This window comes from Neofelis nebulosa, chromosome 1 (assembly GCF_028018385.1).
Source record: "Neofelis nebulosa isolate mNeoNeb1 chromosome 1, mNeoNeb1.pri, whole genome shotgun sequence".
NCBI lineage: Eukaryota > Metazoa > Chordata > Mammalia > Carnivora > Felidae > Neofelis > Neofelis nebulosa.
Window position 1 is genome coordinate 176,626,646 of NC_080782.1, and position 26,713 is coordinate 176,653,358.

The 26,713-nt window shown below is 44.0% G+C and overlaps 1 protein-coding gene and 1 long non-coding RNA gene across 5 annotated transcripts in view; both read left to right on the forward strand.

Moving 5' to 3' along the window:
* The first annotated feature begins 1,646 nt into the window (after positions 1 to 1,646).
* LOC131483569 (uncharacterized) lies at positions 1,647 to 25,525 on the forward strand. The gene is made up of 4 exons (XR_009247773.1): positions 1,647 to 1,844; positions 5,531 to 5,589; positions 18,781 to 18,959; positions 25,232 to 25,525. It is a non-coding gene; the product is annotated as an uncharacterized LOC131483569 (long non-coding RNA).
* Positions 25,526 to 26,302: 777 nt separating this feature from the next.
* The window catches only part of ABCC4 (ATP binding cassette subfamily C member 4), a 264,459-nt gene continuing 264,048 nt past the window's right edge, over positions 26,303 to 26,713 (forward strand). For all 4 annotated transcript variants that reach the window (XM_058681819.1, XM_058681826.1, XM_058681841.1 and 1 more), the window contains exon 1: positions 26,303 to 26,493. In XM_058681819.1, coding sequence (XP_058537802.1) covers positions 26,420 to 26,493 — 74 coding nt within the window. In that variant the 5' untranslated portion in view covers positions 26,303 to 26,419. The remainder of the gene's footprint in view (positions 26,494 to 26,713) is intronic.

Below are 26,713 nucleotides of genomic sequence, written 5' to 3' on the forward strand. Positions count from 1 at the left end.
TGCTTCCAGAAATAACACTTTAAAAAAAAAATCATGGTGGAAATATGCCACTCTGGCATAAGGATTATTTTGAGCCGAAGGCAAATGAGAATTAACAGATGTGAGGAGGAGCCTTCTAGGAGCTTCCCTTGTGTGACTAAAAGCAGAAACTTTTGAGAAATGAGGACTGTCACAAATCCCCCATCCTGGGAAGGGTTAAGTCCATGAGGAAGACAGAAAGTGGGCGTCGAGATGGGTCTACAAACAAACCTTAGGAAAGAACCTCGTCTTCCATTAGTTTCCCACCTATATTTACGTCCCCACAGTGGGCCACCCCTGAAAACCTAACCCCCCTTTCTTTTGCCTTGTCATTTCTCTACAAACTTATTTTTCTTTGTTAAGATGCTATATATATCCCAAGTTCTAATGACCTCTCTGAGTTACCTATCACTGAATTTTCCCACGGTGCATGTATGGATAAACTGTTTCTCTCTTGTTAATCTGTATCAGTTGAATTTTCTTTTTTTTATTATTATTATTTATTATTTTTGAGAGAGAAAGAGTGAGAGAGTCTGTGTGTGTCAGACGGGAGGGGCAGAGAGAGGGAGACCAAGGATCCCAAGCGGGTTTGATGTGGGGCTTGAACTCACGAACCGTGAGATTGTGACCTGAGCTGAAATCAAGAGTTAGACACTATCCACTGAACCACCCAGGCGCTCCTCAGGTGAATTTTCAAGGCCCAGCTAGAGAACTTAGCAGGGTGGAAGAAAAGGATTTTTTTTTTCTCCCAAATGTGATAAAATACATGTAACATAAAGTTTAGACTTTTAACCATTTTTTTAAATGACTTTTTTTTTAAGTTTATTTATTTATTTTGAGTGAGACAGAGACAGCGCAAGTGGGGGAGGGGGCAGGGACAGAGGGGGAGAGAGAGAGAGAGAGAGAGAGAGAGTCCCAAGCAGGCTCTATGCCATCAGTGCAGAGTCCAGCGTGGGGCTCGAACCCATAAAGTCCTGAGATCATGAGTCAAAACCAAGAGTCAGGCGCTTAACCGACTGAGCCACCCAGGTGCCCCAAACCCTTTTTCCCACTTTTAAGTGTACTGCTCTGTGCATTAAGCACATTTACATGGCACAACAGCAGCAACCATCCCTCTCCAGAACTTTTTCATCTTCCCATTAGACAGTAACTCCCCGTCCCCCACCGCTTCTGCTCCCCACGGCCCCCCACCCTTGGCAACGGCCAATGTCATTTCTGTCTCTGTGAATGTGACCACTCTAGGTACCTCACAGGACTGGAATCACAGCGTTTGTCTTCCTATGACTCTCAATGTTTCTGGACACCAGTGTGTGGGTTCCCACACCGCCCGGTTTTCTGGTTCTCGAGACACCTACCCGGCGTCCCATAATGTCACCCAATTCTAACACCGTCTACCTGGAGTTAGCGTCAGACCCCACAGGTCGAGGCTCAGCCCCACAGGTCTGCCGGCCCCTCCCCCACCTCAGAAGCCAATCCGCTGCAAGGGGAGGTTGTCATCCGTGCTTCTGACCAACTGGCTGTGAATGGGGTTCCCATAACCCCCTCCTCGGGTTCGGTAATCTTCTAGAGGGGCTGGCAGAGCTCAGGAAGGCGGTTTATTAGCTAGACGTTCATCATGAAAGGGTACAAGCTCAGGAAGGCCAGGTAGAAGAGATGCCTAGAGCCCGGGATGGGGGAAGGGGTGTGGAACAGCCACGCGCAAACCAGGGGCTCCGCTCTCAGCCCCTCCCCAGGTTCGCCAAGCCCGAGGCTCCCCGAACCCCTTCGTCAGGGCTTTTTATGGGGGCTGCGTTTCACAGGCATGATTGATCACGGCATTGGCCAGGGTGAGTGACCTCCGTCTCCAGCCCCTCTCCTCCCCCAGGTGGGGGGTGGGGCTGAAAGTACCAACCCTCTAATCACCCTTCGGTTTCCTTGACAACCAGCCCCATCTTTACAAAAGTCAGCTCATTAGTATACCTCAGGTGTGGTTGAAGGGGGCTTGTTAGGAAAACAACTGGAAAAGGGCTGGTAATTAAAGACATCTTACCACTCTTCGTGCTCCTAAGGGTTTTAGGAGCTCTATGCCAGGAAAAGCATGAAGGCCAAATATATAGTACTTTTACTTTTCTTTTTTCTTTTTTTTTTTTTTTGAGAGAGAGAGCGCAAGTGAGTGAGGGGCACAGAGAGACAGAGAGTCCCGACATGGGGCTCGAACTCACCAACCGTGAGATCATGACCTGAGCCGAAGTCGGATGCTTAACCCACGGAGCCATTCGGGCGCCCCCCACATTATCAATTTCTAATTATAAATCACAATATTACAGTCTTCAAGTCTCATCCATGTTGTTGCGTGCGTCGGAATTTTCTTCCTTTTTAAGGCTGATTAGTATTCCATTGTCTGTTTCCACACTTTGTTATTCGTTCCAAAAATAACACTTTCAAGTGCACTTACTTTCTTCCTATAAATATTGACTTATATTCAGATGGGTTTCGTAGATGGGGAAAAAAAACCGAAGTTACTTGTTTCCTTCTTGTGTTGATACCCATGTATTAGTTTTTTGTTTTTGTTTTTGTTTTTTTGAAGGGCAGAAAATCGAACCAACAGGATTCTTTTTCCCTTATCTCCTGAAGATTAGTTTACTTTTTACATGTGAATAGAGTAGTGAGTGTATGTATTCAGCAAATACTGCTGATAGGTAAATAAAAGCTGTTGCTCTGTGTGACCGAAGTAGCTTATTCGACTCTAGGTAATTGTGCAACGTGTGCCATTTTTAGCCCTGGAGGTTCAAATAGACTTTCAAGTTGTGTGTTCTTGGCCTGGGCAATTTTTGAAAAACCATGCCTTGCTGAACAAGTTGCTTTTTCTGCCGTTCTCATCGTTAAGTCTGTGCTCTGAGCTTTGGAGAGCACAGCATTCCAACCGTTCAACCCAGCACGTTTCTGCTGACCCCGTTTCAACCTGCCCGAGGCAACTGTCGCTTCTACAGCCCGTCTTCAGATGCGTCCAGCTTTGTGGTTCCGAATTTCAGCAAGCACGTCAGACACGTTGACACAGCGACCATTCCGACCATTCCTTAACTTTCTGTTTCTGACTCCAAAATAATCAGTGAGGATGGAGAGGGAGGCAGCCGATGGGCTATGGGGGGTTGATATTTGGGTTCAAATCTTAGTTTTTTCCCCTCCATTGTGGAGACTTGACTTCACCGTTCTTTCAACTCGTCTGAACTTTATTATCTGTAAAGAAAGAATAATGAGACCTCACAGTAGTCTTGCGAGGACTTAGTGAGATGATAAAAGGGTAGTACGGTTGCACAGTCAATGAACGGTAGCTGTTGTTTCATTCGTGAATGAAAAATATCATGCTTTGCCAAGCAATTGTCTTATATGATGTAACATTTGGTCTGAAGCATAATTCTACATGATTCTAAATTTCTTGGAAGCTTGGATTTTTAGTGTGTTTTTCATGTGGATATTGGTATATCTGCTACTAGTTGCTGAGAAAGCTGACGTGGTGACGGTTTTATTTACTAACCAGGTTTTGCTCTTTGAAGGCTGACTTCCAAAATTCGCGAAACCTCTGCTAATCTGTAGATGATACTAACAGCACTTCTTTTTTTTTTTTTTTTTTTTTTAACGTTTATTTCTTTTTGAGACAGAGAGAGACAGAGCATGAATGGGGGAGGGGCAGAGAGAGAGAGAGGGAGACACAGAATCCGAAACAGGCTCCAGGCTCTGAGCCATCAGCCCAGAGCCCGACGCGGGGCTTGAACTCAGGGACCGCGAGATCGTGACCTGAGCTGAAGTCGGACGCCTAACCGACTGAGCCACCCGGGCGCCCCTAACAGCACTTCTTAAATAATTTTTTTTTTCTTGGCGGGGGCACCCGGATGGCCCATTTGGTTAAGTGTCCAACACTCAGTTTCGGCTCAGGTCTCACAATCTCAAGGTTTCGTGAGTTCAAGCCCCACATCGGGCTCTGCGCTGCCAGTGAGCAGGGAAAGGGGTAACGTCAGGCAGGGAAATATAAGGGGCCTTCAGGGAGGCAGCTGCAGCTCCAAGTAGGGGGCTGAGGAATCCTCAGCGGCAGCAGAGTTTGGGGAAGAAGAGGAGATGATAAATGTGTTCTGGACCTGCCCGAGCTAGGTGTCATGTGTGAAGCCTCACGAACTTTCTGATGAGGTCTCAATAAAAAGTCAGGGACAGAAATCCTCAGCGGCTACCCAGTGGGGACCCCTCTCACTCTTGAAAGATTTATCCTTTCCCTCAATAAACTTGATCGCTTTGCTCACTTTCTGTCGTCAGCAAGATTCATTCTTCGACTCCGTGAGACCAGGACCAGCCTCTCTCCCACCCTTCTGTTAACACCAGCGCAGAGCCTGCTGGGGATCCCCCCACCCCCCCGCCCCTCCCCCACTCACACTGTTTCTGTCTCTCTCAAAAGAAATAAACTTTTTTAAAAATTAAAAAAAAAAAATTTTCCCTTGGGGCACCTGGGTGGCTCAGTTGGTTAAGTATCAGAGTTTGGCTCAGGTCGTGATCTCAGGGTTTGTGAGTTCAAGCCCCACATCTGGCTCCCTGCTGTCAGCCTGTCAGCGCAGAGCCTGCTTTGATCCTCTGTCCGCCTCTCTCTCTGCCCCTTCCCCGCTCTCTCTTCTCTCTCTCTCTCAAAAAATAAATAAAACATTTAAAAAATGTTTTTTTCTTGCGGGTAAAAAGATTTGTTTTAGTTTTTAATCACCCGTAATTCCACAATATAGAAATAATTACTGTTATCATTATGTAATATTTTCTTCTGATGTTTCTTAGTTTCATGCATTCTTGTACATAATTGGTACACTGGTTTCATGTCATTGTATGATTATTTTCTGTTGTCTTAGTTTGGGTCCCTAAAACAAACTCTAAGACAGGAATCTGAATGTAAAGAAGTTTTTTGGGAGGTGAGCCCAGGAAGCAATGGTAATTGAGTGCCAAGTGACACAGGAAAGGGAATGAAGACGCGATATCAAGCACATTTCCGGTATGGGCTACTGGCGTATAATCCTGCTGGGGAACTTTAGGAGACAGTGTGGGACACAAACCTGGGCATTGGGGGTATTTGTTGTGAAAATTAATGCAAGGGAACTTCATTTAGGGTGGAGTTGGAAGGCCGGGGGAGCGTGCGTGCCCCACTACTCCTTGCCAGTGGCAGACCCAACAGAAGAGACCCACCTTGCACTGGTACTATTTTATTGCCCCAACAAGAGGAGGAAAGACTTTCCTCCTCCCCCAGCAACAGCCCAGCCAATGAGAAACTGTCACAACTCAGCCAATGAGAAGCTTCTATACTTCTCCCAGTTCACTCCAATAGACTTTCGGTTTGCAACAACTCCTCCCAACTCTCCCCCACCCCCTTTCCTCTGTAGGAGAGCTTTCCTCTCCTGTGTTCTGGGGTCTTGCTTTCTAGTATGCTTGAACCTGGTGGTAATTTTCTGCTCTTCCTGAAGGAACCCATTTTTTTGCTGGTAAAATAATTGGAAGTTTTCTTTTTAAGGTTAACATTACTTGGTGATGAGAGGTGGGATCCAGAGAAGACCCCCAGCAACTTCGGAGGTGAGCCAAATAGGTGGCGCCCCCCCACAGATCTAGTTGGGTTCACGCTCTTTCGCCAACCCCGGAGTTGGAGGGTATGTCCTCGCCTGGATTTCGAGCTCCATTCTTTGTATTAGAGCCGTCCAAACTTTATGTGAGATCTGTTTTAAGGCTTGTTCTCTCGGAGAGGACTGATTTGGCCTTCAGTCGGACTCCTTTTTGCCATTGGATTGTTCCTGTTGGAATTGTGCCAGTTTGAACTGCGTTGGCCTTTGGTCCAACTCTTTTTTTTAGGATCAACCTCTGCCTGTTGGAACAGTGCTAGCCTTCTGTCCTACTCTTGTTTGGAACTGGACGGTTCCTCCTGGATCGATGCAGGACTTTGGTCTGATTCCTTCTGGAACCAGGCTGTTCCTGTCGAAATCGTGCTGTTTAGGAATTTTTCTCTTTGATCTAGAGAAAAACCTCCAAGAAATGGGATCCCAGTCATCAAAATATTTTGAGCCCACCTCCCTCCACACCCTCACTCTGGCGTCTGGTTTGATGTTTAAAAACTATGTGGCTTCACATACACATTTATAACTAAATAGACTGACTTAACCAAAAATAATTTAGAACTTCTGTGGCCATTATGGGGAGCTTTTGCTCTCCCAAACTTGTTTTACTCAAAATTAAATTGGAAAGATGCAGCTTCTAGGGGGGAAAAACTGAGATGCCTATTAAAAAAATTTTTTTTTAATGTTTATTTATTTATGAGAGAGACAGAGCATGAGTGGGGGAGGGGCAGAGAGAAAAGGAGACACAGAATTTGAAGCAGCTGTCCACACAGAGCCCAACGGCTGGAACTCACGAACCCTGAGACCCGGACCTGAGTCGAAGTCCGATGCTTAACCAGCTGAGCCACCCAGGCACCCCTGGGATGCCTATTTTAAATGGTTCCTTGAGGCTTCCAAATATTTTCAAATATTCTAAGTTTGTCTCCCTGCAAAATGCTCTTGCTAAGTTAACTTAGACAAACAATTGAAAGGAGTCAAAGTGGTTTCTAGGCCTCTTTCCCCCACTCCCCTATCTTCTTTGTCTGCAACCACTTTGTGGTCATGCCTGCCTCTGTGTCATTTTCCTCTGTTGTCTCTGCCGAACTTCCCCTTTTCCTTTGTACCTCTCCCACCCCCCTCTCCTTTACCTACTAAAACTGCCTCTTTGAAGTTAACTCTCCTGAGGATCTAAAGAAACCCCAAATTTGTTATGTTCCCTGGACTAAGGCCAAGTTAAGATCCATAGTTAGAGAGTTGTTTTTTTTTTTAATATGTGAAATTTATTGTCAAATTGGTTTCCATACAACACCCAGTGCTCATCCCAAAAGATGCCCTCTTCAATACCCTTCACCCACCCTCCCCTCCCTCCCACCCCCCATCAGCCCTCAGTTTGTTCTTGGTTTTTGAGTTAGAGAGTTTTCTAAAGTAACTGAGGAATCCCATAAATTTGCTGAAGACTTTAGCATAGTTGTTTAAATTTAGCAACTGGCTTCTTAAGATTCATGTTAATTAGTCCACATGCTTGTTGGTGAGGGCCAGACCAAATATTGGATGAAACTAGCCCAGTGGGAACAACCTGAAAGGGATTTATTTAGAGAAACAGACTCCTAACTTTTGGCAGGATGCTAGAATGCTTGCTGGAAATCTCCACTGAGCAATTACAGTAGCTTTTCCGAAGCCTGTTGATTAGAACAAAATTCAGGCTGACACACAAAACCCTGATGAACACATTCATGACTGAAAATCGACTCCAAGTTGTCTCTTAAGAAAGTTCAGGTCTTCCTTTAGAGGTTGAACCCACCAGGCAGCATTTAACTCTGTTTATTAATGGACTCAACCCAGATCTTTCTCCTTTAGTTAAAAGGACCAGGTTGGAATGGGAAACTATTCACTAAACATTTAGTTAATTTGGCAAACCAGCTCCCTCACATCCAAATGAAACAACAACAAAAACCCATCTAGTGCCTGCTGTCACTGGAAAGAGCCAGGGCAATGGTAAAAAGATGATTACAAATGTAAGTACTCTAGGCACCTTCAGTTTTCCACTGAGTCCAGTGTGTTTCTAATGCCCAGTATCTGGGCTCTGAGGAGCTTCAGGGCCTCTTCCCAATCCTCCCCTCTAACTGGCCCCAAGAAACTACTCCGGATTGGGAATGACTCTCGAGCCACACTCCGTGCCCAACCCTACTGCTATAAAGCAGCCCCTGCCTTGGAGTTACTGAATCAGTTCACATAGCGGGGGTCTCAAACCTCAACGGATTTCTGTCTGAACCCGTTCCCTTTTGTCTGGCCCTTTGAGAGTTATACACCCTTATCCTTGTAGTTCCTCTGCCTCTATTCATTTACTGGGCTAAGATTTCTTAGAAAAGAATCATGCTGGAATTTTCTTTTCCCCAAAGGGGGAATAATGCTAAAATTCGATCATAATCATCAAAATAGCCAACTAGGTAAATTAAATGGTCCTTTGACATCTTTTATTCTATCTTTAAAAGATATTTTACTTTAAAGTTTATTTATTTTGAGAGAGAGAGAGAGAAAGTGTGTGTGTGTGTGCACAAGTGAGGGAGGGGTGGAGAGACAGAATCCCAAGCAGGCTCCACACTGTCAGTGCAGAGCCCAATGCAGGGTTTGATCTCACAAGCTGTGAGATCATGACCTAAGCCGAAGTCAGCCGCTTAACCGACTGAGCCACCCAGGCGCCCCTCAAACACAACTCTTAAATCAAGAATCACATACTCTACTGACTGAGCCAGCCAAGTGCCCCTATTTGTTCCATTTTTGATGGCTCTATAGCCAAGTCCAGAGACACTGATTATTTGTTCCTATTGGAACAGGTGCCATCCTCGTTGTGGCAAAATCTTCCACCGATATTTCCCCACCAATATTGACGATCGTTTTGTCAGTAGACCAGTAGTTTATCCTGAAGATAAAGATTTACCAGAATTGAAGCCAGTGACATCTGACAAGACCACTTCCCCAAGATGTCCAGACCAGGCCTGTATACTTTTTTTCTCACTGTTGCTTCTTTCTCTCTCTCTCTTGTGGGAAGACAGTGCCTCTGTCGGCATTTCCCAAGCCCTTGTGAAAGGGGGAAACCTTCTGATTGTGGCCTTTAAGAAATAGCCTCCTCGTGATCCTGGGACAAATTAATTTTTCACTTGCTTTTTCTGAAGGGTTAGAAGGTCCAGAATTCACAAAAGTCTTCTTTCATTCGAACTGTTAACTCACTTTGGATTCTTATCCAAATTCATGGTCTCTGAATTTGCAACACTACAGGCTGTATTATCAATAACATTTTTAGTTCCAAACAGTTATTTTGAGATAACAATACTGTTTTAAGATGTCTTTGACATTTTAAGATGTTCTGCTTTTTTGCAAAAAGTTCATCAGCTGTTGCTTCCCATTTATACCTGGACTGCTTCTCCCCAGATGGACTTGTGTTCTTCCTTCAGTGTTGTCTTGCAGTATTCACTATTATGCTTTCATGACTGCTTTAAGCAGAGACTTCCAGGAGGCATACATGACTATGGTTTGCCTTCAGAAGGAGAATTTTTCTCCCCTGTCAGAATAAATATTTCAGTTAGCTACTTTCAGCCCTAGAGTCTTGTTTTGGAACCATCCGTCATACAATTTGGAATTATGCTACTTCTTCTGTTTTTACGTATAATTACTTAAGTTTTGTATTTTGTCATCAAACTTTAAAAAAAAATGTACCCTATAAGGGGATGCTGGCTCAACACTTAGAGATGATCTCAAACTCTTATGACCTTGAGAAGATCTAGACTTTAGATGGGAAGTGCCTGAGAGTCCCTCCCTCCAACCCTTCCTTGTTATTCAAATGTGCCCTTAAGTGGTTTCCAACAGCTATGGACTTTGACATAGGACAGGAAAACCAGGAAAGGTCCTTCCTGGCACTGAGGGACAAAACCACTAAATATAAAGAAAGTGACTACTGATTAGAGAGGCTTTCAAAGAAAGATCTTGATTAAAAGAGGGAAATGTGAACATTAATAAAAGGAAATTTTGTTTAGAAATGGAGTTGGGAGGACAGGCAGGGGGAGTGCGCATGCCCTATCACTCCTTGTTCATAGCCGACCCCACGAGATGAGACCCACCTTGCACTGGATACAATTTTACTACCCCTTCAGGAGGAAGAAAGGTTTTCCTCTTCCCTTGGCAACAGGCCAGCCAATGAGAAACTGTCACAGATCAGCCAATGAGAAGCCACTGTACTTCTAACTCCCAGTTTACCTTAATGGACTTTTCCCGTCTAACAGCCCCTCCCAACTTCCCGTTTTTTTCTCTAAACTTTTTCTCCTTTGTTTGGGGGACTTGCCTGCGGTTTTGCTGTAACTTGCTTGTCCCGGGTTGCAACTCTCTGCTATTCCCAAATAAACTCTTTTTTCCCCCCTGGGGAAATAACTGGCAGTTTTATTTTTAAGGTTAACATCGCACACCAGCTCCTATCGGCCTATTGATTGAAGTCTTCTGGGGAAGAGAGCAGAGGGAGACTTGAATCCCATGCCTGCCTTGTACTTGGGCAGAGCAGACGGTGGTGATGGAGAAAGCCCTCCGGCAGAGCTGCAGGAAGTCAGGCCCAGGGCTGAAGGGCAGGTGCCGGCAGCATCCACCACACCATGGTATTAAAGACCGGCTGTAGAATAGTCTAGATGGTGGATGAATGCCTTCTCAGGGATTACACTCCTGTAATTATTTCTTTTCTGTTCCTCCTAAGGGTAAAATTTCTCAAAGGAGTTCTGGATAATCATTGTCTCCACACCTTCTCATGCCTTTCCTTCTTCAGTACATTTTTTATAGGGTTTCTATCTCCCTCTCTTTGAAATACTGCTTTAATTTACCCAAAACCCCCATCTTGCCAAATCTCATCATTACTCTTCTGTCTTCAATTTACTAGCCTTTCAGAAGCATGGGATCCAGCCTTTTCTTCTAGAAACACTCCCTTTATGTCTGTGACTACATTTTTGCCCCCATCTGTCTCCTTGGGTGGGTTCTCTACCTGGAAATGTTGGAGAGCCTCAGGGCTTGGTCTTCGGCTTCTCTCGCTTTGTTAATATTTGGGGTTGTTCTCATCTTATTTCGTTAACAAACATTCTTTTTTTTTAACGTTTTTTTATTTTTTTATTTTTATTTTTGAGACAGAGAGAGATAGAGCATGAACGGGGTGGGTCAGAGAGAGAGGGAGACACAGAATCCGAAACAGGCTCCAGGCTCTGAGCTGTCAGCACAGAGCCCTACGCGGGGCTCGAACTCACTGGCTGTGAGATCGTGACCTGAGCTGAAGTCGGACACTTAGCCGACTGAGCCACCCAGGCGCCCCATCGTTAACAAACATTCTTAAGTAAATCTAGCAAATGTCAACATTAAAATAGTTTTCTTTTTGTGTTTTTATTTTATTTTTGAGAGGGAGAGAGACAGAGTGTGAGTGGGGGAGGGGCAGAGAGCGAGGGAGACAACAGAATCCAAAGCAGGCTCAAGGTTCTGAGCTGTCAGCACAGAGCCTGGCATGGGGCTCGAACCCACAAACCCGTGAGATCATGACCTGAGCTGAAGTCAGATGCTTAACCGACTGAGCCACCCAGGAGCCCCCAGATGTCAACATTTCATATAATCTTGGGATATGTGTACATTTTTAAAGTAACATTTTGGGGATTATTTTTAGTATTCTTGAAATATTTTATATTTAAAGAGGAAAGAGGGGTGCCTGGGTGACTCAGTTGGTTAAGCGTCCAACTCTTGATTTGGGCCCAGGTCATGATCTCACAGTGTGTGGGATCAAGCCCCATGTCAGGCTCCGTGCATGCTGTCAGCATGGAGCCTGCTTGAGATTTTCTCTCTCCCTCTCTCTCTCTCTCCCTCCCCTGCTTGCATGTGTGCTCTCTCTGCTCTAGCTCTCTCAAAATACATAAACAAACAAACATTAAAAAAAATAAGAGGAAACTTTTACAAATTGTTTAGGAACACGTAAGCCATTTGTAAACCAAAGCACATGATAACATTCACTTCTCCAGCTGTCATTCCTTTTTTTCTTTTATGTTTATTTTTGAAGAGAGACAGAGCATGAGTGGGGGAGGGGCAGAGAGGGAGGGAGACACAGAATCCGAAGCAGGCTCCAGGCTCCGAGCTGTAAACACAGAGCTGTCAGCACAGAGCCTGACGTGGGGCTCCAACCCACAAACCATGAGATCATGACTTGAGCCAAAGTCAGACGCTCAACCGACTGAGCCACCCAGGCTCCCCTTCCAGCTGTCATTCTTCAGGCAATTTCATCTCACAGAGGACAACTGAAGACAAGAGGCACCTAAGTTGCCAAAATTATATGCCCAAACTAATAATTATTCCTAGGAGAGATCCTCAGATCCTTACTTCAAGCCTATTAAACTGTACCTTAAAAACAGTGAAAAGTGAAATATTATTAGAAACAGGAGAAGGAATAAAAATATAAGAAAAACAGACATGAGGGGCGCCTGGGTGGCGCAGTCGGTTAAGCGTCCGACTTCAGCCAGGTCACGATCTCGCGGTCCGTGAGTTCGAGCCCCGCGTCAGGCTCTGGGCTGATGGCTCGGAGCCTGGAGCCTGTTTCCGACTCTGTGTCTCCCTCTCTCTCTGCCCCTCCCCCGTTCATGCTCTGTCTCTCTCTCTGTCCCAAAAATAAATAAAAAACGTTGAAAAAAAAAATTTAAAAAAAAAAAAAAAAAAAAAAAAAAAAAGAAAAACAGACATGAAACTTTAAAGAGTTAAATGGCCATTATTAAGTATATGTAAGGAAATCCATAAACCCCTATCCCTGTGTTTCATTACGCCTTAAGAGTACTGTATCAAATGGCATAATAATATATGCTGGTAATGAGACCAAATAATAACAGTTGTCATTCCGTTTTGCATACCTTAAGGGTAGAAGAGCATTAGCAATACAGTTTAGAAAAGTGCCCTTCAAAATTAACATTATTTTGTTTTAATATTGAAACCTGATGGACTTCATTTCTGTCATCCACCTTATAATAAAAGCCTTAACCCAAAGATGTGACTCCAAGAATGGGAATCACAGACACAGATTGGAAACCCTGTGAGGGCATGAAACATGCATTTCAGTTAGATGCAGTTTGCTGCTTTCATACAAACAGCTTCCCCCAGAGTGCAATTGAAAAACTTAATGTTTGGGGCGCCTGGGTGGCGCAGTCGGTTAAGCGTCCGACTTCAGCCAGGTCACCATCTCGCGGTCCATGAGTTCGAGCCCCGCGTCAGGCTCTGGGCTGATGGCTCGGAGCCTGGAGCCTGTTTCCGATTCTGTGTCTCCCTCTCTCTCTGCCCCTCCCCCATTCATGCTCTGTCTCTCTCTGTCCCAAAAATAAATAAAAAACGTTGAAAAAAAAATTAAAAAAAAAAAAGAAAAAAAAAAGAAAAACTTAATGTTTATTTTTGAGAGAGAGACAGAGTGCGAGTGGGGGAGATCAGAGAGCTAGGGAGACACAGAATCCAAAGCAGGCTCCAGGCTCTGAGCTGTCTGCACAGAGCCCAACACGGGGCTGAACTCAGGAACCATGAGATCATGACCTGAGCTGAAGTGGGTCGCCCCCCCCCAGAGCGCAATTGAAAGTAGAATAACCAGAGGGGATGAGGGGAAGTCTCTTGTTAGAAAACAAAAAAGAATTCCAAAATTTCTTTATGTATTGAAAGTACTCCAGCTTTTTTTTTTAAATATATGAAATGTATTGTCAAATTGGTTTCCATACAACTCCAGCTTTTTTTAAATCCCTGAATGTCCTACAATGTATCTGAATATCCAAAATAATGACTGAACATTAATAATATGCAGTGCAAATTCATTTCACAAATGTTTCTTCAAATTCTATTTCTCTTAGTTTAACTGAAGCCATATTTAACAAACAGAAAAAAAAATTAATGAAGAGAAAACAGACCCACTGATTTAAATCGCCAAGGGTTGGGAAGGAGATTATAATGATAACTTCGGTAGTATTTCATAAATCATTATTTTTTAATTTTTTTTAATGTTTATTTATTTTTGAGACAGAGAGAGAGCATGAACGGGGGAGGGGCAGAGAGAGAGGGAGACACAGAATCGGAAGCAGGCTCCAGGCTCTGAGCCATCAGCCCAGAGCCTGATGCAGGGCTTGAACTCTTGGACCGCAAGATTGTGACCTGAGCTGAAGTCCGACGCTTAACCGACTGAGCCACCCAGGTGCCTTCATAAATTATTTTTTAAAAATTGACAGGATAAAGGCTATGTCTGGCTTTCTAATTTTCTTTTTTTTTTTTTTTAAGTTTATTTATTTATTTTGAGAGAGAGAGCATGGGGGAGGGGCAGAGAGAGAGAGAGAGAGATTGAGAGAGAATCCCAAGCAGACTCGGTACTGGTAGCACAGAGCCCAATGCAGGGCTCAGTCTCACGAACTGTGAGATCATGACCTGAGCTGAAATCAATCATCAGACACTTAACCAATTCAGCCACCCAATTTTCTTGATTGAGTCAAGGAAAGCTGTATCTCTATCAGATGATGTATAAGTCTGTGAATTTCTCTAAGGGATCATTGGGATACTTTATTAATGTGGAATATTAATCTATAAATTATAAAAAAAAAAACCTCTCCATTTCCTCTATTATTACCCTTCACCTTTTAGATATATAATCTTCACCAGTATTTTATCAGTATTTCATAGACTTTTTCTTTTCTTTTTTTGAGCGGAAGGTACAGAGATTTCCTGTACGCCCCCTGCTGCCTGCACATACATAGTTTCCCGCCCCCAACATCCTGAAGTAGAGTGGGTCCATTTGTTACAATTGATTAACCTACACTGAGGCAGTATGGTCAGGCAAAGTCTACAGTTTATAAGAGGGTTCATTCTTGGTGTTGTCAATTCTATGGGTTTGGACAATTCTGTAATGAGGTCTCTATCGTTATGGTGTCATACAGAGCATTTTCACTGTGCTCCACCTATTCACCCCTCCTCCCACCCATCCCCCCCACCCTCTGCTCACCACCGATTTTTTAACTACTTCCATAGTTAGCCTTTTTGAGAATGTCATGTAGGTAGACTCATATACTATGTAGCCTTTGCAAATTGGCTTCTTTAACTTAGTAACATGCATTAAAGTTTCCTCCATGTCGTTTCATAGCTTGGTAGCTCATTTCTTTTTAGTGCTAAATAATATTCCATTGTCTGGATGTATCACAGTTGATTTATCCATTCGCTTATTTTTTTTTTTTTAACATTTTTTATTATTTATTTTTGAGACAGAGAGAGACAGAGCATGAACAGGGGAGGGGCAGAGGGAGAGGGAGACACAGAATCTGAAACAGGCTCCAGGCTCTGAGCTGTCAGCACAGAGCCTGACACGGGGCTCGAACTCACGGACCATGAGATCATGACCTGAGCCGAAGTCGGACGCTCAACCGACTGAGCCACCCAGGCGCCCCTCCATTCACTTATTGAAGGACATCTTGGTTGCTTCCAAGTTTGGGCAGTTATGAATAAAGCTGCTGTAAGTATTACACAAATTAAAAAAAGAAATTCTTATCCTTCAGAATTGCTCAACCAGTTTCTTTCCAATATGTATCCACACCAAACTGAAGAAGCACCTCCCCTGGTCCACTTCATGCTCTCTCCATCTTTGCCTTAATTGCATTATTGCGAGTTGATGTTTGCATATTAATTTTCTTTTTATTTATTTATTTATTTATTTATTTATTTATTTATTTAAAACAATTCAGGAAAATATAATAAAGCACTCAAATGGATCTGTAAACAAGTGCTTTATTTATAGTGCATAACTGGTTGTTTTACAGAAATGAAACAAGTTGGTAGGCAGAGATGGATGGCGACCTTGATATTCAGTTGCTGGATGAAAGTCTGAATTTGAAATAAGAAAAGTGATGGTGTTAGGGTAGCAGAGTAAAGGTTGAGGTTCCATAGGACACACAGATGTGTGCCAGAAAGAGCCTGCCTGTCTGTTTTGATTGACAAGTAAAGACTTAAGTAGTCTGGCTGTTGAAAAATGAAAAATTACACACAGACACCCCAGTTGGTGAAACTTCTGGTCCAGAATTTGGTCTCAGTTTAGAGAGAGTGGTATCACTTACTGGGTACTAACAAGCTGAAGCACATCGTGTGACTCTGAACTTTGCATAGATACATGACATGGGGTTAAATGTGTCTTTACAGACCAGCTCATTTGAAGAGGTGACATATCAGCTTTCTTAGCAGAGCTCTGGGCTGAAGGCCAGCTGCCCTTTTTCACTTGTTTCTTATCCAAAACTACTGTCTTATCTTGTTTCCTCCTTCTTGTAGACTGTGGGCAGTGGTAAAATACCCATTACCAGGAAGAATCTGGTGAAACCCACTGCAGGAAGTAAAAAAACAAAAAAACAAAAACCCAAAAATCCACCTTAGTCACCAGGGCTCAGGCACAGTCAAATGGTCACATGTTAGGAATCCAGAAAGAATCTACAGTTGAGTCAATAAAAGGTATTAGCCATTAGTGCAATGAAAATGAATCAATATACAAGTCAAATAGCTGGCTGGTCCTGAGTCCACAGATGAGGTGATAGCATGTGTTTACCACAAAAGAGAAGTAAAGGATGAGAAACAGGTAGAGTATAACCCTCTCTGCTATAGTCCCTCACCACGTCTCTGTTGCTTTTATCCCTGCTCCTAAGATACACCTTTTGTGGGTGCCTGGCCGGCTCAGTTAGAAAAGTATCGACTCTTTTTTTTTTTTTTTTTTAATGTTTATTCATTTTTGAGAGAGAGAGAGAGAGAGAGCAGGGGAGGGGCAGAGACAGGGGGAGACACAGAATCCGAAGCAGACTCCAGGCTCTGAGCTGTCAGTACAGAGCCTGATGTGGGGCTCTAACTAACTGGCTGTGAGATCATGACCTGAGCCGAAGTGGGATGCCCAACCGACTGAGCCACCCAGGTGCCCTGAAAAGTGTGTGACTCTTGTTCTTAGGGTTGTGAGTTTAAACCCAACGTTGGGTGCAGAGATTACTTTAACATAAAAATTGCTTAAAAATAAAATCTAAAAAAAAAAAAAATAGGCCTTTTGAAAGTTCTGCTTCCATTCTGGTCATGATTCCAAGCTCTCAATACCATTTTATTGGTTCCCCTTGCATGATTGTCCCTTCCTTTACTCCTTCCATGCTGTTTCTTTACATAGATCTGAATCTCTGACCTACATTATTTTCCTTCTCTCTAAAGAACTTCTTTTAACATTTTTTTGCAAGTCAGGTCTACTGGCAAAATAATCCCCCGATTTTTGTTTTTTTGAGAAAAACAAAATTTTTGTTTTTCTGTATTTTTTCTTCACTCCCAAAAGATTTGTTTTTCTGAGAAAAACAAAATTTTTGTTTTTCTGTATTTTTTCTTCACTCCCAAAAGATCATTTTACAGGGTATAGAATTCTAGGTTGTTGTTGTTGTTGTTTCCCTCTGCACTTAAAATTTTCACTCCACTCTCTTGTGTGGTTTCTGAGGAGAAGTTGGACGTAACTCTGATCTTTGTTTCTTTTATAGGCCAGGCCTTGTTAAGGTTTGAGTGTTCTGGCATATTTCAAAATGGTTCCTTTTCCCTCCCCCCTGCAGGAAGCCTCTCTGATACCAACTGTGGGAACCTGATAAAGCTCTGGGAAGTAAATCACGATATTGTGGGCATCCCTCCGTGACTGGGTTCCCCCGGACTTTTTAACTTTCAGACTTGTTCACACTGAGCCTCCAGCAATTCGTCAGCTACAGTTCAGCTGGTCCCTCCAGGCCAGGGGTCCTGGGGTTCCAGGATTCACCTGTCTGCCTCCTCACTCTTGGGGAAATGGTTGACTGTGAGTCCTTCTCTCTCTTACAGACCTGGGAGGAGTTCTCTTTCTCATTTTTTTTTTTTTTTAAGCTACACTCTCCCCCTGAGTTATACTATATAATGCCATGGATTTTTAATTTTGGAATTTTTGGTGTTTTGCTCCCAGATTTACACAGGCTGGCTCCTTGTTTCAGTTCAAGCCTATCTTCTGAGTAACATTCCTCACTAGGTAACTTAAATCAGCTGGCCAGCACCTTTAAGCACTCCCTTTCACATCCTATTTTCCTACATTGTCCTCACCAAACCTGAAATTATCTTGTTCGCTAATTTACTTACTTACTGTCTTTTATAGTTTACTGTCTATTTCCCACTATTGACCCTCAGCATTTTGAAGGGAATCTGATGTATGGTAGGTGTTCAAAAAGTACTTGTTTAAAAGTGAGTCATAATTTACTTAAACATTCTGCCTTTGCTGGGCTTTTAGCTGTTTCTAAATCCTATGCTCTGATAAACATATTTATACATAAAGAAATCTGTACATAAATTATCATCTGTACTTTCCATTTATTTGTTTGTTCATTTATTTATATTTGAGAGAGAGAGAGAGAGAGAGAGAGAGAGAGAGAGAGAGAGAATCTTAAGCAGGCTCACATTCAGTGAAAAGCCCAAAGTGGGATTCAATCCCACAATCCTGGAATGATGACCTGAGCCAAAATCAAGAGTCACATGCTTAACCAACTGAGTTACTCAGGTGCCCCAGTACTTTTTCCCTTAATAATCCTATAGATGGAATTCCTATAAGTAGAATTACTGAATCAAGAGGATGAATATTTTTAAGGATCTCAAATGTATCTCAAATGTAAGTATTGCCAAATGTTTTCTAAAAAGGCCATTTTAGGGGTGCCTGGGTGGCTTAGCTGGTTAAGCATCAGATTTCAGCTCAGGTAGTGATCTCACAGTTCATGAATTCAAACCCTGCATTGTTAGCACAGAGCCTGCTTCTGATCCTCTGTCTCCCTTTCTCTCTGCCCTCCTCAGCTTTGCATGCTCTCTCTCTCTCTCTCAAAAATAAACATTAAATTTTTTTTAATTTTTTAAAAATAAAAAAAATAAAGAAAATAAAAAGGCTATTCTAATTTACCTTTTGCCAATAGTATACTACATACAGTGCCTCTTATGTTTTGCCTTCGTTAACATGGGGTACATTGTTTTTTAAAAAAAAAATCTTTGCTAATTTGAAAAATAAAAAACCTTTGCTAGTTTGATAGGTGAGAACAGATGTATTTACATATTTATATTTATTATTTTTATAATTTTGGTATAAGTTACTTTTTACCCATTCTTTTTCTAGATTGCAAGGCTGGAAGTAGGGATTTCATCTTTTTAGGTGTATCTTTTTCTGAAGACATCTTGATCAACTTTTAGCAGTTTCTGGACAACGAATCTCAATAATGGATTGGTTTTCCAAACGACTGAAAGCAAAATAACTTGAACTTTCAATATTATTATCACATCTTAAAGGAAGACCAGGTAAAATATATTGAACCAGGCTTTGTGAATGTTTTAACTGTTTAACTCTTTACGATAGCATCATAACGTAGAAATGACTAAGATCCAATGGGAAGTGACACAAGTACTTCATTACTATTAAGGAAGTTCTGAAACCTAAGGATGACCTCTTTTTATGAACTAGAGCATGTTCAAGGTCACTTGTATAGTAACACGAATCTTATTTGCTTGCTTTCTTGAGTGGGAAAGAAATCAGTGGTGTTCGAGCCTATCCATTGATTACAGCAATGCTGTTCACAGAAATATACACTGAGGGGGCACCTGGGTGGCCCAGTCTGTTAAGTGTCTGACTTCAGCTCAGGTCATGATCTCACGGTTTGCGGTTTCGAGCCCTGCTTTGAGCTCTGTGCTGATAGTGGACAGTGGACAGATGATAGCTTGGAGCCTGGAGCCTGCTTCAGATCCTGTGTCTCCTCTCTCTGCCTCTCCTCTACTCGTGCTCTCTCATTCTCTCTCAAAACTAAATAGACATTCAAGGAAAAAAAAAGAATGTATTTAAAGAAATATACAGGGGCGCCTGGGTGGCTCGGTCGGTTAAGCGTCGGACTTTGGCTCAGGTCATGATCTCGCGGTCTGTGGGTTCGGGCCCCGCGTCCCGCTCTGTGCTGACAGCTCAGAACCTGAAGCCTGTTTCAGATTCTGTGTCTCCCTCTCTCTGACCCTCCCCTGTTCATGCTCTGTCTCTCTCTGTCTCAAAAAAATAAATAAACATTAAAAAAAAAAAGAGAAATATACAGTTGAAGCCACAGCTGTAATTTTATGTTTTTTAGTAGTCACTTTAAAAAGGAACATGTGAAGTTGAAATCAATATTAGCAAGATATTTTTAAACCAGTGTGTCCAAAATACTACCACTACAATATGTAATCAATGTAAAAAGTCACTGAGACATTAACATATATTTTTGTATTATGTTTGAAATCCAGTGTGTGTTTTTTACCCTTATAGCATATCTCAATTTGGACCACATGCATTTTAAGTCTTCATATCTCAATTTGGACCACACGCATTTTAAGTTTTCAAAATCTTCATGTGAATAGTGTCGCTCCTTTGAACAACCCAGAGTTTATAGTACTTGTTAGGATTTTGGGGGTGCAAGATGATGAATATAATTTTCAGTAATGGGAAGGATATTTGCTTCCCATTTGTCTTCATTTGGGTTCTCATAGTAGTACACCGAGATGAGGATTTGAGTGGATGTAGTTTATTTTGGAGGTGATCCCAGGACAACATTTGCAGGGAGTGGAGAAGTGAGACAGAGAAAGGAAGGAAGAAACAAAGGGTGTATTAGCTTGCAAGTTACTGCTTAGGCAGCTGGGCTCCATCCTGCCGGGGAGCACTGGGAGACAATTATTGTAGCCGACAAGGAGATTGGGCATTCATCTACAGCTCCCCATCACTGGTTGAGGGTTGATTACAGGCTTTTGGCTTGCCTTGCATATGGGCCCAATGTCCTTCCATAGCCAGAAAAAGACCCTTAAGCAGGGAGTTGCAAGTACGCAGTAAGCTGCTGTAGACCTGGAGATGGGCACAGAGGATATGAACTGGAGAGTCCTAGGTCCTGCTATGGAACGTCACACAATCTAAGTAGGGATCCTCTTAGCTTCAGGATCCGCAGAGATCTGTTACCACCAAGACTCTCTCTTGTATTACTCATCTGGTTCTTATGTATCCTTCCTTCCTGGAACCGTTCTTGGTACAGTAGGTGTTTACTAGTTGTTGATTGCATGACTTTCCATTGGGTACCTGCTTTATTCTTTCAGGCCTCTCCGCATACATGGGAGACATGGCCACCAGCAGTTATGGGTCATATCTTTACAACTCCCTGATCAGAAAGGAAAGGGAGGTTTTCCCTTTGTAGCTCCAGCAAAAATAAATTCTCAAGAAAGAAAGCCAGTTGGCTGGCTTGGGCCATGAGCCTGTTTCTGGGCCTGCCCCTCTGGCCATGGCCGTGGCATATTATGATTGGCTGCTACATTTGAGTCGGTGCCCACCCCGAAGGATATGGAGGTGAAGACTTACTAGAAGGTGTACTGATGGAGCATTTGTGCTCAATCCATTGGAGTACGTTTAAATTGTGAATGCCATTTGTTCCATATGTCTTGGGAGAAAAATGTTTGAAGAATAGCACTGTCTTAGCTGAGCCAGCTTAGTACTGCATTATTAGCTCTTATACCTACTGCAGAGTTAACACTTGATGCTTTGAATATTTGAGAGGGATCCTGAAGACCATCGAGTAATTTATAGCTTGTAAAGGCACAATATGCATCATGTCTCTGAGGTTTGGGAATAAATCAGGTATAAAAGGATTGAATGTCTCCCTAGATGTTTGCTCTTTGCTCCTCACCAGTCAATGACTGACTTAATTCACGCAGCATATTTTCAGTGTTCATGCCTGTTACAGCAAATGTCAATGTCATTCCTTTTAATAAAATGCCAGATAATATTTCATTGGATGTAAGACCACATTCTATTTATCCATTCACCAGTGGGTGAGTTGATGGACACTTGGTTCTCACTCCCCCCAACCCCAACACACACCTTTTGGCTTTTATGAGTAGTGCTGCTATGACAATTTTTTTTTTAAGTTTATTTATTTATTTTTGAGAGAGAGAGAGAGAGAATGAGCAGGGGAGGGGCAGAGAGAGAAGGGGAAGAGGACCCGAAGCAGGCCCTGTGCTGATAGCAGAGAGCCCAATGTGGGGCTCCAACTACAAACTGCAAGATCATGACCTGGGCTGAAGTTGGACGCTTAACCGACTGAGTCACTCAGGTGCCCCTGACATTTGTGTCTAAGTTTTTATTTATTTTTACTTTTAAGATTTTTAGTTTTATGTAATCTCTATACCCAGTGTTGGACTTGAACTTACAACCCTGAGATCAAGAATTGTATGCTCTACCGACTGAGCCAGCAGGTGCCCCTGTGTCTAAGTTTTTATTGTGCAGACATGTTTTCATTTATCTTAGGTAGACAGTGCTGGGGTATGTCGTTGAAAAGACATGACCATCAGTTGACCCATGAGCTGCACCCCAGCCATTGGAGTCTCCTCACCCCCTTCCTTGTCCTTGGAATGTGGGCTCCCACTCCCAGAGGCTGCCCCAAGGACACAGCCTTGAGATAGTGATGTGGTATTGAGAGAATCTGCGTGTTATATGTGTCTGAACCTAGTTAAGGCCTCTTCACAGATTTAAGATTTGACTGGTGGCTGTGGGGATCCATTTTTCTTGCTGCCACTCAAGACAAGCTGTATAAAAGTTCACTTTGTTTATGAACACTGCCACCTACCAACTGGAATGGGCTGCCTCTGTCTTCGTTCTCTCCCTGCCCTCCAAGTACAGGGGACAGTTTCAGGTTACACCAGGGGAGCTCTTGGGATGGCTCCAAACCAACAGATACCAGGAGTGGACTTCCTGGGTAAGGTGGTAATTTTGTGGCTGTACCATGTTACGTCCCTGCCAGCAATTTGATTGCTCCACAGCCTGTCTGACACTTACTGCCTATGTAGTTACAGTACTGAACTATTTATTTAAGATCAGTGAACATGTGGGATGCCTGGGTGGCTCAGTCATGATCTGGTGGTTCATGGGTTCAAGCCCCACGTTGGGCTCTGTGCTGACACCTCAAAGCCTGGAGCCTGCTTCAGATTCTGTGTCTCCCGCTCTCTCTGCCCCTCCCCTGCTTACACTTCTGTCTCTCTCTCAAAAATATATAAACATTAAAAAATATTAAAAAAAAATCAGTAAACATGTGCAGGTAGAGCTTTGCATGCTCTGTGCCTGGCCTCGTGGTCATATACTTAAAAGGCATTCACTAAGCATTTGTTAAATGAATGAAAAAAAAAAACCCTTTTATTTATATGTTGCCTTAGGTTTTACAAAGTACAGTTATGAGTTGTGAGGCTCACAATAACTCTGTAGGAAGCAGGAAGAGGGGGGCATATTGATTCCCATTTTAGACCTGGGGAAAAGAAGGGTCAGGAAGTTTAGGTAATAAGTGAAAAGTCTGTACGCCTGGTCCCCTGGTTCCAAATCTAGTCTTCTCCCTATAATTTAACACTGGTTCTCATAATCCTTCTAAATACCATATTAGTTCATGTACAGGAAATAACGGTAAGAGGTTTCAAAAGATCTTAGTTTAAAAAAAAAAAGGACTCAGCAGAAGCTGAAGGGACAGAGTGTTTTTGGCAGTTTGTAACCAGCTAACTATGATTCTGGGAGTTGTAGGGCTGGAGAGTGGCCTGGGGCAGAGTGACAAGGGAAGTCACTTGACTTCTAACTTTAGAGAGCATGGCCTTCATCTTGACTCAGACCTGCTGGCTGAGCATTTAGGCTGGAAAATGTAGGGAGTTTCAAGAACTATAATCAGGGGAGGGCTGATTATTTAGGTTTATAGATTGCATTATCTGAGAAAGAGCTAACACAGAAAGGGAATAATTGAATAATTATAGTTTTCTTATAATATTGAGACCTAAATGTCTTCCTTTTTATAATGGAAATTATCAAACATACATGAAATATCAAGGAGATAGTATAATAAACTCCCATCACCCATCAATTAAACATGGTCAACATTTTGCTATTCTTACACATTTGACTTATAAAAAAATGAATATAGTAAGGTTTTCTTTTTGTTTTGAAGTATACTTATTTATTTTGAGACAGAGAGAAAGAGAGCACAGAGAGGAGAGGGGCAGAGAGAGGAGAGAGAAGGAGAGAGAGGAGAGAGGAGAGAGAATCCCAAGCAAGCTCTGCACTGACAGGGGCTTGAACTCATGAAGGGAGATCACGACCTGAGTGGAAATCAAGAGTCGGACACTTAACTGAGCCACCCAGCTCAGCCCCAAGGCTTTCTTTAAAGGTCATTTCTCTCCTGCTTTACTGAGGTATGAGTGACAATCAAAAAATTGTACAGAAGGTGTACAACTGAGATTTGGTATACATCTACATTATGAAACATTTACAACCAAGCCAATCAACATGTCCATCACCTCACATCTTTTTGTTTAAGTCAAGAGAGACAGAGACAGTGTAAGCGGGGGAGGGGCTGAGAGAGAAGAGAGAGAGAGAATCTCAAGCAGGCTCTGAGATGCCAGCTGCTGAGCCTGACAAGGGGCTCGAACCCATGAACCGTGAGATCATGACGAGCTGACACCAAGAGTCGGATGCTTAACTGATGGAGCCACCCAGGTAACCCCTCCCATCACCTCACATCTTAACCATTTTTCTTTTTTTCCTAAGTTAAAAGCACCCAAGATTTGCTCTCTCAGCAAATTTCAAGAACACAGTATACTTGACAGAATAGTATTGTCAACTATAGTCACATTGGTCTACACCAGTTTTCCAACATTTTTCATATTGCATAACTGACATTAAAAATCATTTTTTATTCAAGTATAATTAACACTGGTATTGTATTAGTTTCAGGTGTATATAATGATTCAACAATTCCATACATTACTCAGCGCTCATCATGGTTAAGTACATATATTTTTTTTAATATTTTATTTTTGAGAGAGACAGAGCACAAGCGGGAGAGGGGCAGAGAGAGAGAGAGAGAGAGAGAGAGGGAGATCCAGAATCTGAAGCGAGCTCCAGGCTCCGAGCTGTCAGCACAGAGTCCGACACCGGGCTCGAACTCACTGACTGTGAGATCATGACCCGAGCTGAAGTTGGAGGCTTAACCGACTGAGTCACCCAGGTGCCTGGCAAGTGTACTCTTTTTTTTTTTGTTTTTTTTTTTCAACATTTTTTATTTATTTTTGGGACAGAGAGAGACAGAGCATGAACGGGGGAGGGGCAGAGAGAGAGGGAGACACAGAATCGGAAACAGGCTCCAGGCTCCGAGCCATCAGCCCAGAGCCTGACGCGGGGCTCGAACTCACGGACCGCGAGATCGTGACCTGGCTGAAGTCGGACGCTTAACCGACTGCGCCACCCAGGCGCCCCCTGGCAAGTGTACTCTTAATCCCCTTCACTTATTTCATCCACTCGCCTCCCCTCTGGCAACCAAAGCCATTATCGATAACACCATTTTAGCCAAGGTAAATGGGAAACTATTAAAAAGTAAAGTGATCTTGGGGCACTTGGCTGGGTCAGTCAGTAGAGCTTGCAACTCTTGATCTCCTGTGGTGTATTTGAGTCCCACCTTGGGGGTAGAGTTTACTTAATTAAAAAAAAAAAAAGTGATCTTGCTGTAAGTATTTTGAACTGAAACCTTTGCTTTTTCTTCAATTAGGGTTGAAGGGAAGAGAAGCTGCTGAGCTGGTAAGATGGCCACACAACAACCAAAGACTTAGGAGTGGGAGTCCAAGGTCTTGTTCATCAGGTCCTGCAATCATTCATTCATCCCACCAGCCTATTTGGGCACTTTTCACGCACACTGACCATCATTAGTGGGGCAGCCCATGCTGGACTCTGACTTGAGTCCAAATTGGGTTTCATCATTTATGGACGATGTATAAGTTCTGTCCTTTAGTCTTATCTTTCTCATCTGGAAAACAGGGATAATAAATAACAACACCTTCTTGAATCTGGCCTTGTTAAAGTTAGAAGGGAGTCAAGGCCCCCCTGTAGTGCAACTAACCAGTGTTCTGTAACATGTTCCCTTGGCTACTTGTACTCTGCTGGGCTCCCAGGGCATGATGAATGAAACCATAAGGCCGGCTCTCTCCTCCCTACCGGCCTTTCTCAATCTCAGAGGGCAGCAAAAAGCTGCCAAGAGCTCCTTCGTGCAATGCAACAGGTGAGATGGGAAAAGCTTGCCCCCAATGACAGCATGCATTCATCTTCAATCCTCTATTACCTTTCTTTAGGTCTTGCAGCTCTACAAAGATAATCTGTGCTAAATCCTGCTGTTGTCTGAGGTCAAACGTTTGGCTCGCAGTCTGGACCACCTGCCCTAGCACCCTTGTTTGGTCCTGATGAGGGCAGCCAGCCCAGAAGGCAGGCGAAAGCCGTCCCGCAGCTCTCAAAGCAGCAGCCCAGGGGGCGCGTCCGAGCCGCGGGGGCGGGCAGAGGCGGCGCCTCCCCTCGGCACCCTCAGCAGGGTGCCGGGGCTGGGAGCCCGAACTTCTGCAAAGTTTGCATCCAGGTTTGAGCACGTGGGCGCCTCCGCGTAGGGCCCTGCGGGCCGCGAGCTCGGCCTACCCGCCTTCATCCAACGGCGTCGCCTCGCACCTGCTCGGGGTACGGGCAGCGTGGTCCCGCCGCCCCCGTCCCGCCGCCTCGCACGCGGCGCGCGGCTCCCGTTTCCCGGCGGCAGCAGCTGCGCGGCCCGGGGGTGGGGGCGGGAACGGGGCGGGCCGCCGGCGCTCTGCTCCCGGAAGCGGGTGGTTCTTGGGCTCCCGCCGTGAGGACCCGCGCGGCACAGGAGCTCCGGCATCCCCGTCCGCGTCTCCGGGAGAAGCACGACCCCGCCGGCAAGATGCTGCCCGTGTACCCGGACGTGAAGCCCAACCCGCTGCAGGACGCGAACCTCTGCTCGCGCGTATTCTTCTGGTGAGCGCCCCGCCCGAGCTGCGACATCGCGCCACCGCCGCTCGCCTGCCTGTCGCTGCCGGCGCCTTCTGGGGCTGGAGGGCAGAGGGTCGCGGCGTGGGAGCTTTTGCAGCCGGCGAGGGGAGCACGCGGCTTCCAGCCGCCCGTGGGGCTGCCCCACGCCGGCCGCGTGGTCCCCGTTTGCGCCCCGGCGCCCAGGGCGGGCGGGAACAGGGCCGGA